Here is a 13,565-nt window from a genome sequence, read left to right on the forward strand (position 1 = left end):
AACGGCTTCCCGATTTAATGTATGCGGACGATATTGTACTGTTAGCAGATAGCCAGGAAGATTTGCAAATCTGGTTAATTGTTGTGGAGACGAAGGAGACGCTCTATGTTTCAATTTTAGTGCAACTAAGTCAGGTCTGATGATTGTCAACGATACAACTGATCAGGCGCTTACAATACAAGGCCATTAAATACCACAGAGTGGCTGAATACAAATATATTGGGGTATAGGTAAACGAAGGATGGATATACACGGAAAAGCACGAACAATCTATTAGGGCAAAGAGGTGAAGAGATGCCGGCATAATGAAACATATAGGGCATTATGGGAGTACAACCAACATGAAGTACTGAGAGGTATTTGGAAAGGAATAATGGTGCCGGGGCTTACTTTAGTGAATGCCGTTTTGCGCCTAAGCGCAAAAGTTCAGTCGATATTAGACGTAAATCAGTGAGCAGTTGGAAGATTATCACTAGGTGCCCACGGCAAAACCACAAACGAGGCATTATACAGGTGGATATGAGCTGGGCATTGTTTCAAGCACGGGAAGCTCAGAGTGAAATATTATATGAAAAATGTATGAGGAAATTGAACCATAAAAGGTGACAGCTAAAGAGGAGAAGGAAAGGCGAGGAGGCAGCTAAGGCATTCATAAACAGAAAGAGCGCTGACTCACAATGGCGGAAAAGGAGCAAGAAACGAAGTATGGAGGACACAAGGACGGAGAAATAAAGAGCTTTAAACTACAGGTAAAAAAAGAAGGAGAAGGTAAAAACTGGATTACTTCAACGAAAGAAAAAAAGTCTACAGAACTATATCGAAAGCGGAAAAGGAAGATTAGGCAAGAATTCTTATATAATAACTCAACAGGCAGTGCCCTACGCTTTGAAGCTAGGTCAGGGTGTCTTAGAACACGCAGCTACAAAAAAAAATTTAAAGAAGGAGCTGACGCACGTGCTGTGTGTGGTAGATCTTTAGAAGCAATTGAACACCTCCTACTCAAATTTGATGGTATCCATCCGGATGTCGATGTAGGCACAGTCTGTCTCCCTGAGGCCCTAGGGTTCAGAGATAACAATGAGAGTGTGAATGAATCTGCGGTGGAAGTTAAAAAAAAGGCGATTGGAAGATTGGCGGCTCAAGGGCAGAGACGTGACATTAGGTTAGAAGTATAGGAATAAAAACGTATTTAAAGAGAATGACGAATTTATAGACCGACTTAGAGAACTATAAAGAAAAAAAAGCCGAGCATGGTGGCAACTGCCAATACCCCTTTCAAAGGGGATCCATCCATCCATCCATCCATCCATCCATCCATCCATCCATCCATCCATCCATCCATCCATCCATCCATCCATCCATCCGTCCGTCCGTCCGTCCGTCCGTCCGTCCGTCCGTCCGTCCATCCATCCATCCATCCATCCATCCATCCGTCCGTCCGTCCGTCCGTCCGTCCGTCCGTCCGTCCATCCATCCATCCATCCATCCATCCATCCATCCATCCATCCGTCCATCCATCCATCCATCCATCCGTCCATCCGTCCATCCATCCGTCCATCCGTCCATCCATCCGTCCATCCATCCGTCAATCCGTCCATCCATCCGTCCATCCGTCCGTCCATCCGTCCATCCGTCCATCCGTCCATCCGTCCATCCGTCCATCCGTCCATCCGTCCATCCGTCCGTCCGTCCGTCCATCCAATCTCATACGTCGCGCTGGCTTCGCCGCACAGGTCGCGAGTACGCGGATGACATGGTCGCATACCCCGCATGACAAAATGTATTTTGGGAAAGGGGCATGACAAACCGGAGGCTTGGATGATGGCCGCGTTCTGATCAATGGAAACTGTTTTACGCTTTTGTTTTCTGAGTGAAAACAGCGGGACTTTGGTACCGTCAAGCGCCCCAAGCTAGCACACTACAAACGGCTTTAGAACATGCAGTGGAAACTAAAACCAAGCCCCACATGGAACCAGAGAAGCAGAGTGCGCTCGCTGTGGGCCATGTTGCGTAAGGATGTTGGAGAACCGGAAATTACAATTTTCCACGTACTACATCGAATAGGTACGAAAGTGTTTGGCTCGGTTACAGATTGCCACACTCAGCGCGAAATTCAAGTTTCAAAGTTTCAAAGTTTCAAAGTTTCAAAGTTTCAAAGTTTCAAAGTTTCAAAGTTTCAAAGTTTCAAAGTTTCAAAGTTTCAAAGTTTCAAAGTTTCAAAGTTTCAAAGTTTCAAAGTTTCAAAGTTTATTTTCCATTTAACACTACAGATGGAGGAATCGTAGAAAAAAGCTGCCCTTGGGCAGCTTGACGAGTCTACAATCCTAATTATTGACGGGGAGGCAACACAAGAGTTTATACAATTTTAAAAACAAGCACATCAAGGAAGCACCAGAGAATGCACGAAACAGCCATATGTATACATAATGAAACTTAAACCATGTTATTCAAAAACAAATTATGTAGTTCACGACGTGAAAAAGAAAACTAATCGAGGTTAATTTGGATATACCTATTTAGAAGAGATGGAAGAGTGTACTGAAGGCATTCCCTACCAAGATTTAGTCGAGGTGTTGGCACTGTCCATTCTTCGCCACGTCTTGTTGGATAGACTGATTCTTTTTTCCTTAGTTCTGCTAAATTTTTAAGATTGGTTACATTTTTCCTGATTTCTGTTTTAAAAGTAACACTGAGGCGATATTTATAAAGATTATGTGCTTTAATAACTCTGGAATGACAAAAGAAAGCTGCACTTGGATGTCGGAACGGTAAATAATATGTATTTCGGAGATATCTTTTTTGCATTAAATGAATACGTTCAAGGTTAGTGAATGTTGTAGTGCCCCACACTAACTGGGAATAGTTTAAATGCGAGTTGAATATTGAATTGTATACCAGCATCTTAGTTTTTGTGGGAAGTATGTATTTTAGACGGCCTATAACACCAGTGATTTGAGCTATTTTTTTTTTTTTTCAAGATATAATTTTTTCAAGATAAATGGCCAGTGGTATTCAATAATTGGAGGTTCGCTATATCCTGCTGTAGGAAAATATTAATTGTGTGAACACGAGGTACCAAATACACATGGGCCTCTATGAGGGCTTCCAAGGGAATAACTATTTCTTCGTTATAGTCATTATTTCATTATAGACCATTTCATTATTGCGTCGTTCTACTGTACCGCAATAGCTTCGCGGCATCACCGTCGGCTTAGAACTTTCGCTGCAGGAGACGTTTTTGCCGGCCGATCGACCACACTACGCGTACTAGATATAGAATACTCACACACGATGCAGTTGTGCGCCCGTGGTGGCAATTTTATAAGTCATTCAAATTTCTAAACCATTGGGTATACATGCACTGCAAGTTCCAGCGAAGTTTATGATAAAAAAAAAAACACGAAGAGCATAATTTAATTAATGATGCGTTTTCCATGCCCTAAACAAAGCACGCGCAATAATTAATGTATGCGACGTGAGCATGTTTTGACCATTCCACGCCTGGCAGCATGGGGCCAGCCGCGGGATGTTCAAAACTCTCCCATCAGCTATACATCAGCGCTGGACGTGAGCGTTGCGACACCTGTCGCCACAAGCGCTTCTCCGGGCTCCTCCGCGCGTTATTTACAACTTGGAACGTTTGAAATTCGGTATATTTACGACGCTTCGCCATTTCTGTTTTCATTCGACGCTTGCTGGCCCCTATTGCGTATTCCCATTCTCCAATGGCCTAAAAGTTGATGAAAGTTGACGGTCGTTTCTGAAATTGGTTTTTGAAAATTGGCGTTTGAGGAAAGGCAATGGCGCAGTATCTGTCTCACATATCTCTCGGTCGACACTCTAACCGCGCCGTAAGGGAAGGGATAAAGGAGGGAGTGAAAGGAAGAAAGAGGTGCCGAAGTAGAGGGCTTCGGGATAATTTCGACCACCTGGGGATCTTAATTTAACGTGCACTGACATCGCACAGAACACGGGCGCCTCTTGCGTTTTGTCTCCATCGAAACGCGGCCGCCGCGGTAGGGGTTCAAAACCAGGTACTCCGGCTCAGTAGCCGAGCGCCCTAACCACCGAGCCACCGCGGCGGGTATGGTCATTTCTCCCTCCCACGAAATAAAGAAGCGACAGAGACAGCTGCACCGCATTTCCAATCTGGGCGCCACCATATTGCTCCCGCTGGACTGTTGTGCACACCCTGCGCTACCATATGTCCACCGTGCTTGCGCCAGCAGCCTATATAGTGACACCCAGTGCGCCATTTGCACACTAGGTGTCCAGTGAGGAGTTTGTCGACGGACACGTTGCGCTGGTCTGGTGAGCAGAACATCTGGCTGCTCCGAGCAGCAGGTGTACGCGGGAGTTTAAAATGATCCTACATGCCACGCCGCCTGCCGAGACACCGGTCATACCAGGCAGATCTCCCCGTGCTTTGTTAACAGGGAACAGAGCAAACACAGGACACAGGAATGTACAACACATGCGCTGACTTACGACTGAAATTTATTCCGAAGGTGCACACACAATAAATAGCCTCGAGGCAAACTGTCAGCTGAGCCAACGTCAGGGGTGGCGCAACGGGCCGGATAAAAGCGATAAAATCTTAAAAGCTATAAAATTTTAACAAGGAACGATGCCTGTGGGAAGAGTGACATGAGAAAATGAAAATAACAAGATGCAGGTGAAGTATGGATAATGGCCATGCGGTTGGGCAAAAAAAGGAACGTGGCTAGCACTTTATGCAAAAGGTTTAAAAAGTTAAAAGTGTTCTACGAGGGATAGGATCACTTCTTCAGATAGGCAGTCTCTTTCGTAGTAGGTTGATGGACGGACTGCTGACGTGTCACCATGGTCTTGAATTCGGTAAGCTTCATGTACAGGTGCCGTCAAAAGTAAATGGAAGGCAATAATAACAAAAAAATTAAACATTGCCCGCTCAATTCATGCATCCTTGAATACATATGTGCAGACTAATTGTGATTGCGCGAATTGCATTGTGCACCAACAAACATCGACCATTATGCTTTAGATATAAAGAAATTAAATTTTTTTGACAAAGTCGCCTTCCATTTACTTTTGAAGGCAACTGTACCTTTCGTGTGCGCTTCTAAAAAGCGCATATCTTTTAAAAATCTTTGTCTTCTCGAGGGCTGGCACGCAAGAGCATTTCTTACAGTGAATGGCCAGGTTGCTGCCTGTGCCGGTCTTGAGTGACTTCGAGTGATCCATCAGACGCTCGTTGATGCACCTTCCTGTTTGTACAATGTAGGACGCACCACACGATAGTGGTATCTCATATACAGCCGAGGTCACACAGGGTTTTAGATATGGTGCCTTGCGCTTGATCTTCCACGCGCTTTTCGGCTGATCCTCTTTATTGACTCTTTTACATAGGCCTCCTAATGTGCCGAAAAAGCTATGCGTATCCGTGTTTCCAGGCTATTTCCTAGAGTCTATGACTTGCCTCGTGTACGTAGGGAATTACCGCTGTTCTTGACCGATTCGGGCTGCTGTTGGCGCGGCGAAAATGGCGAAGCTCTCGCAATAATTTCTCTGCCAAGCTAGTGAGGAGCGACATGGCCAGCACGAGTGGCGCCATCTGGTTAACAGCGGCGGCGAAAGGCAGACGCAGCTCTAATTCAGTCTGCAGTGAGCCAGGCGAGCGAAAGCAAAAGCAAACTTCGCTAATTATGGATGCTCGACCTACTGTTGTGTTTACCAATGTCATAACAGGTATAAAAACACTGCAGTCAAGGTTCGGAATATATTTTATTGCTTTCCTTGCAGATTGTGCACGCTTGCTCATGCACAAAGGGTCTACTGGATTAAGAGAGTGCATTGTGGAACTAAATTCATGAGTGAACTGGGAAGGCGTTTACACTGACGGGTGTTTTGAACGTGGTGGGAGTCTCTCCTAAGAATTGTATTATATCTTAGAGGGAAGGGATGCGCTCAATGAGCCACCAAAGATGGTGGGAAGGCGTTTACACTGACTGGGGTGTTTTGAACGTGGTGGGAGTCTCTCCTAAGAATTGTATTATATCTTAGAGGGAAGGGATGCGCTCAATGAGCCACCGAAGATGGTGGGAAGGCGTTTGCACTGACTGGGGTGTTTTGAACGTGGTGGGAGTCTCTCCTAAGAATTGTATTATATCTTAGAGGGAAGAGATGCGCTCAATGAGCCACCGAAGATGGTGTACGGTGAATTCAGTACTTGCAGCTATAGCATCTGAACTTTCACTCTTCGTTTGTTATCCTCACCTGTGGCTCAGGCGTCAATTTCATTTCTATGTTTTTTTCTTCTGTGTGTGTATGCTGTACATTTGTTTTGTACACTTAACTGTCGCATTCCCGAAATCTAAAATACTTTTCTGCGCGAATAAAAAGAAAAATATGGAGTGGTTCAAATTTCAGTATATATCTAAGTCTTGGATTTCACAACATCGCTTACCCCTTTCTGGGGTTATTCTTCTGATTTTTATGGGGTTTAACGTCCCAAGGCAACTCGGACTATAAGGGGCGCCCTAGTGCAAGGTTCCAGATAATTTCATAATTTCGACCACTTACTTGCACTGACATCGCACAGTACACGGGCCTCTAGAATTTCCCCTCCATCGAAATGCGACCGCCGCGACCAGAATCGATCCCGAGTCGTTTGGGTCAGCGGCTGAGCACCATAACCACTGTGCCAACGCGGCGGCCTTTTTAGAGTTAAGGATTTATCAAAAGAAAAATACGACCAAAATAATTGATTATGCCTTATGAAATATCTAAAATAAAAGACATTTAACTTTGGAAGATATTTAGCAAGAAGCACATCGTATTCTTAATTGTATGCTTAGAACTATAAAGCACTTTGAATCCTCAGGATACAGAGCATTATCATTTGTGTAGTAAATTAAGCTTGCGTTTTTCGCAATTCTAACCGACCATTCACACAGTAGATGTAAGGTACATAACTGGTTTCATTATGGGTCAATCAGATACTTGTTTCTCAAATTGTAAAGGCGCTGCCGAATGTTGCAGTGCCGTCAGGGCTGCAACACAATCATGGTTCCTCGAAATAGATGATCAGCCCAACCTGAAAGCAAACTGAAACTAAACATAGCGGTGGCGTCAAGGCTTTGAATGCGTTGAAATCCACAGAGAAGCAGGCGTTGACTTAGCCGCGATGCCATTCTGGCAACGCCGGTCAGTATATTAACCCTATGTATGCGTCTGCTATGCGCATGGAGGAAGGCTTTACTATTACTGCTATTACCTACAGGGAAAGCTGGCGCCCCGTCTATGGGAGTTTGCATGGAGCTTCCTCAAGACCACTTCAGCGAAATTCTTGGGGCCCGTGTACTGTGCGATGTCAGTGCACGTTAAAGAACCCCAGGCGGTCAAAATTTCCGGAGCCCTTCACTACGGCGTCCCTCATAGCACTTTTGGACGTTAAACCTTTATAAACCTAAACCTAAACTTTAGCCACCATGAGCGCTCTTAAAGGGGCCCAGAAACACAATCTTAGTTAACTGTTTTGCCTGTTGATTGCATACAGTGAGTTATAATGGTGCTATTAGCGTCGGTAACACCGCGTATATTCCGTTTTTTAATATTTTAATGTCCCCCCAAAAACAACTTCATGGCTCTGATGGTGTCGCCACACAGTGGCGGGTTTTTAGCAGCGGATATGACATCACCTTGCGCGAGCTTGATGACCGGACAAACAGTAAATATACTGCAAATTGTGTGAATAAATAGAGAAACATTTTGTCACCTGTCTGCGTTTTATATTATATCAACAAAGACAATTTGTTTGTCTTAGATAAAAGCCCTGCAAGGCAAGTAAAATAAAAATACACCACCAGGGGCGCTCTGGCATGGAAACAACGCTGCCAGTCTCACAGAGAGCAGGCAACCATGGAGTACAAACTTCCGCGACGTGCTCTGGCTGGCTGTTTTGATTGGTTGCGCCACGTGCCGTCATTGGGAGAGCGAAATAGGAGTGGGAAGCCCCGCCAAAATCGAGTTGAGGGCAGCGTTTTTTTTTGCTTGTATTTTCAAATTTCTTCATTGAATAACTCCCGTTTCTGAGCACCGATTCCTGTAATTCTTTTTGAGTCAGCATCTGTGTGACATAAAGAACCCACCTGAAGTATAGCCGGTATTCCCCCAGGCAGTGTTTCGCAGCCCCTTTAAGGATCATGGGCCGGTCCGCTAGCGACTGCAGAACCACAACTTTTGGCCAAAAAATAATGCAAAAATAAACGTTTCCCGATAATCAATAATACCCTAAAATTCAATATCCTGCCTATAAATTGCAACAAACGAGCAGAAAAGCATGTAAATGCAAAGTTTACCCAAAATTAGAGAATGTTTGCTCTTCTATTGGTCAACTATTGCACATTACAGAAACTAATATTTCGTGCTTAGCAGGCGCACTTTTAAAAAGAAATATGTTTAAAAAAGAATGTTGCTTTAAGAGGTTTTTTAATGGCATTTCGGAAGAAGAGAAACCTTTTACTGGCGTCGTGAGCTGTTGCGTTTTCACTACTATAGCTTTTGCGCACTACGATCGCGCCAAAGATGGCGCGGGGCGCGCCATCTGACGGCTCTTCTCTGAACTAGCACGTATGCGCGCACACACGGAGAACAGCGTTTTCGGAATAGGACATCTCAGTAACGCCACCCTATGTTCCCGAAAAAATACGATTGTCCCGCACCAAGTAGCTCACCGACCCATGATGCTCTGAGCGTCCATGGTGGCTGAAGTGCATGCAGCACCGCCAGCTTTTCCCTTTAGGTAAAAATACGGAGGCTAGAGACCATAGTAAGGAAGTCTATGCGGCCGGGCTGACGCGAACGCACGGCGCCGCGGCCGGTCTCGATGGGGGGTTAACGCAGCGAGTGCCACGAGGCGGCGCTGGTGATGCGGTCGCTGCTGGCGCCACCTATCCAGAGCATGGAGCCTATAGCACCAGTTCTGAAACTTTCCCCATCAAACCGTGAGCTGACTGCCCATTCATTTCCCGCGACACGTACCAGCTTTCTTCGAGCTCTTAGCCCACCATATATATAAACCGCTGTTGAAAATCTAATCATGCCATCGATCCTACATGCTTGAAATAAAGTTTCTCCATAATTACCACGTCCCAACGCCGGTCATGTGGCCATGCGCCATGACGTCACCGCGAGCATGCAGCCGTCCATGCACCCTCTCTGGGCATTTTTGATCACAAAGGAACTCAACAAATAAATACAATATTTTTCCGTTTATTTATACCTAAATACTATTAAAGTGACATCAAATTGTAGATTATGTATGTAAATATATACAAAAGTGCACAACAACATATATACATATAAATCCAAACATGTGTACGCAGGCTTCCTTAGCATAAAAAGGAAGAAATATGGTCCCTACATGACAAAACAGCCACGCTCTTTAGAGGGACAGAATCAAGTGATTAAGAGGGCACTGTAAAATTGATTGAGAATGCTCGACAATCGAGGCTTCATTTGAAACTGCTAAAAACTAGATAGGCATGAATAGAAGAACAGCCAATACTGACTGAGAGTCAGGCAAGAGTGATTAACAAAACCTCATGAGCCCAAAAAAGCAGTCCTGCCCACAGAAAAAGACTTTACATGTGCTCTTGAAGTGAGCATTTTCCAGTTTAATATATACAGTTTATCAAAGCATCACACGAGGACTCTCACGAAGGCACACAGTTAAGTCAATAACAATAGAAATCATCTCTGTGGAGGCACAATGACAAGAGCCACATTAAGAAATTAAATAATTTCAATCAACGAGCACACCTTAAAGGCGTAACTAGTGGAAGACTGCAAACAAACAGCACTGGGCTCGCTGACTGTTCCATCCTCAAGTTGCGTTCCTGAATGTAAGGCACACGTGTTTCAATTCTCATAGAAGAAACCAGATATCACAGAATGGCATGTCTGTGCGCAATGCAATAATGCATTGAAGGCGTGGTTTGCTCGATGAAGGCATTACAGGCACTATGTGCACAAACTAATGCTCTAAAACACCACACGTTTCACGTGTTTCACCGAGACGCCACAGTGCACAATGCATGGTGCACCATTGTTTGTAGAGAGAGGCATGTTTCAAGTACGGGCAGGATTATGAGACTAGAAAGATGCAAACGCCCAAAGGAAGAAAAGCACTCCCATGTTAACGTCATCACAACAACAGCCCCAACAAACAAATGCGCACACGGCAATGTAAACTGGCACAATGCCACAGCACAGAAGGTGGCGGGAGCCAACACATTACGACGATATGACATTTAAGCTCTATGGAAACAAAACAAAAACAAACACAAGGAATAGCTGATAACACATGACAATGTAAAAATAGACTCCACTGCGCACATACACAAGTGCATGCATGAGAAAAATTGCTTGTAGAGCTTACAGCAGGGTAAGGACAACCCTTGAAGATGCGTAAAATCTCTGGTGATTGCTTGTTATTTAAAGTTCAAACAACAAGGAACACCTGGCTGGCATCCAAGAGCTGCTCCTACTTTTGCATGCAATTCAAGGCTTCTTCCTTAACAAGATACGAGCGCCGTGCGATCCACAGGTGATGGTCGAACTCATGCCAGAGCCAGAAACCATTAGTTTCATACTAATGGATCCACCAGATCACAGTGAGTGCATATTGACAATCGTCTCACGGGGACAGTGATCATGACAGTCCTCGCTGCTATCCATAGTTTACTGGCAAGTTTTTCTGGCTGGTGTCTTACATTTAGGAAACATACTATACAATGAAGACTGTTTTGTAAAACTGCTATCTACGAAATGACCTGTTGCATACAATTCCTTTAGTCTATATCTGTTTAATTGTAGAACGAACGCATTCATAATTTAAAGTAAAACATAATTGCTAATGAAACAAATTATGCATTTTACATGCGACTTTTTGAGCTGTGGTTGCTACTCAGAGTGAATTGAAGGCCATAGCTATAAGCAGACTTTGCAACAGTGGGAACGTGGTAAAACTTGTGGTAAAAGAAGTCACTTGGGGGTCCCCAGTCACAATGCAACAGCTATCAAATCTCCAGCACAACAGCAGCAGTGTTAAGCACAGTAACGAACTGCAGCATAGACACATTACAATGCATCATATAACAGGCAACAACAGCCAATTAGCAAAAACAAATGCACATTTAAAACAGTTACTGTAAAATAAGCTCACAAGGCACCCAACACTGCGATCAGGAAAGCCAGAAGCAATTTTCGCAGCACAGTCCACAAAATGAGCTGCACAGATGTAGCAAAAACATCTGCAGGGCATCACTAGGTGGTGGGGCTCATCTGGGGATTCAAGAAGCAAGTACAAACAAACAGAACAAGCAGATCATGGAATGTGGCTGGAAGCCCTAAACACATTATCAAAGCCTTTGGCTCAAGGATAGGAATGGAAAAAAACCGCAGCTCCTACAAGCAGCGTGCTTAGCCTACGTCGTAGCATTGATAGATGATCAACCGATTGCTTTCTCTTTAGGCCTGGTCAGTAGCCTACAGTGACGTCGTATAAAGATTCCCAGCTCCTAACAATGGGCACCTTGTATGAGCCGTGAATAACTTGAGAATATGAAATGTGGTAACAATAATCTGGGCTAGGCCTCTTATCTCTCTTATGTGATCTTTAAAACACTAGCATCCGAAACAGGCAACTTCTTCCACTACAGCTGCAAAGGTTGGTTTCATCGGAAAAATCATCTGCCCAACTGCCTCAAATGTCACATTCATCACCTCCTCATTAATGAACAGCTGATCCATGCTCAATAAAAATAACATGGATGGTTTGTGCTTCACATGGCTACAGTCCAAGGTGGTGTAAAAGCAATTTCAATTCCAGTTCTAAATAGTCCCACAAAATCCTATTACATTTGCATTAGCATCACAAGAAACCAAGCTATTGAAACTTGCTTAAAAAGGTTACACCGAAAATTCTGGTGAAGTGTCCACCATACTGCAGTCTCTACACCAAATTCATTAGCCTTAGTTCAGGCAACACCAATACTGGCACCTAAAACAAAAACAACACATCATAGCAACAAACGTGGCAGTAGACAATGCCCCTCCATTCGGCTGTTCAGCTAAGCACACGCACTTAGCTAGCAGAAGCAGTATGACATGCTGTTGCATACTTCCCGCTGGATGTGCAATTCGATGCATTGCGCAACATCAAATGCCCATGTTTCTCACAGCTGTGAAGAGGTCCACCGTTTAAAGCCAACGCAACTGCCACACAAGTTTTGCAATATCACGTAAAAAAACAAAAAAGAGTGAAGCTGTTTCTGGCTTTTGTACAGTTTGGTGATCAGAGCTTGCTTGTGTAACACGTCTCCCATGTTTCTCAATGCATCTGCTTGCCCAAGAAAAAGCGTCTGTGCTCAAGCATCCATCATTGCATTAAGCCAGAACTGATTGTGATGCAAAATTACTGACGACACCTGTTCTCCGTTTTGAGCTGACTACGCAGTCTGATTACCTCGCAGAGGTGCAAATAATGCGCATAAGGGATTCATTTTGCCTAAGCACATAGAAAGGCACTCTGCATCATTCAGCTCAAGTGGGAAAGACAAGGGAGTGTGCCTAGTTCTAGAACTTCTGGGCAGTTGCATGAAACTTCGCGGTTCAGAGAGGAGACCAGAACGAATGTCGTCCCGCATCCCCGTGCCAAACGCAGCATCGAATGCAGCAATCATGCCGGTGGACTGCCGCCCCCTGAGCCACTCGAGAAGGTGTTGATGATCTCGGTGATGGTGACGAAGGTGCCGGTCACAAAGCCCAGCACTCCCAGCACGCAGATGAAGAGGTTCTTGGCACACAGCCAGGTCCACATGAGCCTGCCCTGGTCCCCCTCCCACAGCGTGAAGAGCTCCAGCAGCGGGGGCAGGATGAGCGCCAGGCTGCTGCTGGCCAGGGCGCCGACCAGCGGAATGAACAGGTCCAGCCTGGGTACTGCCACCGCCAGCACGACTGCACGGGGCAAAGAGAAGGCAGGGTGGGTTGTTAGCACAGCGGGGTGAGAAATATATGCAATGCTATCGTTGCTGAAATGCACTGTAAAAACCCACATATACAGTCAAGCCCACTTATAACAATATTCAAGTGCCATGGAAATACCATTGTTATAACCAATAATTGTTATAACAGGGTTGTGCCGAAAAAAAAAAGAAAGGATGACAAACTTCGGAGCATTTATTGACAGTAAATACCCAGAGGGGTTTGATTGTTCTAATGCCTGTAAAAGCTCGTTAAATCGAACTTCGGGGAACCGGAACAACGTTCACCGTTCACCGATGACCAATCACTGCGCCACCGGGAGCTTCGCGCACCTCCACGTCACAGGAATCAAGCCGGCTTTTTGGAAGCTATTCTTATGGGAGATTCAAGAAGCATGCAGAACTAAGGGTGCGGTGACAGCTGACAAGAGAAAAACTGCGCTGGCTGCACGCACGCGCACTGCACCGACTGATTGGGGGTACGCGTGGCGTGCGTAGCCAATGCAGCAATGCAGCAGCTCTCCTGACGCGATGACGCCT

General features: G+C 45.0%; 1 protein-coding gene across 4 annotated transcripts in view; it reads right to left on the reverse strand.

Moving 5' to 3' along the window:
* Nucleotides 1-9,236: 9,236 nt before the first annotated feature.
* The window catches only part of LOC149370810 (proton-coupled amino acid transporter 1-like), a 71,949-nt gene continuing 67,620 nt past the window's right edge, over nucleotides 9,237-13,565 (reverse strand). For all 4 annotated transcript variants that reach the window (XM_089563312.1, XM_089563316.1, XM_089563320.1 and 1 more), the window contains exon 10: nucleotides 9,237-12,999. In XM_089563312.1, the coding sequence (XP_089419438.1) occupies nucleotides 12,722-12,999 (278 nt within the window). In that variant the 3' untranslated portion in view covers nucleotides 9,237-12,721. The remainder of the gene's footprint in view (nucleotides 13,000-13,565) is intronic.

This window comes from Amblyomma mixtum, chromosome 1, assembly GCF_055824585.1.
Source record: "Amblyomma mixtum isolate Tamu chromosome 1, ASM5582458v1, whole genome shotgun sequence".
Classification (NCBI taxonomy): Eukaryota; Metazoa; Arthropoda; class Arachnida; order Ixodida; family Ixodidae; genus Amblyomma; species Amblyomma mixtum.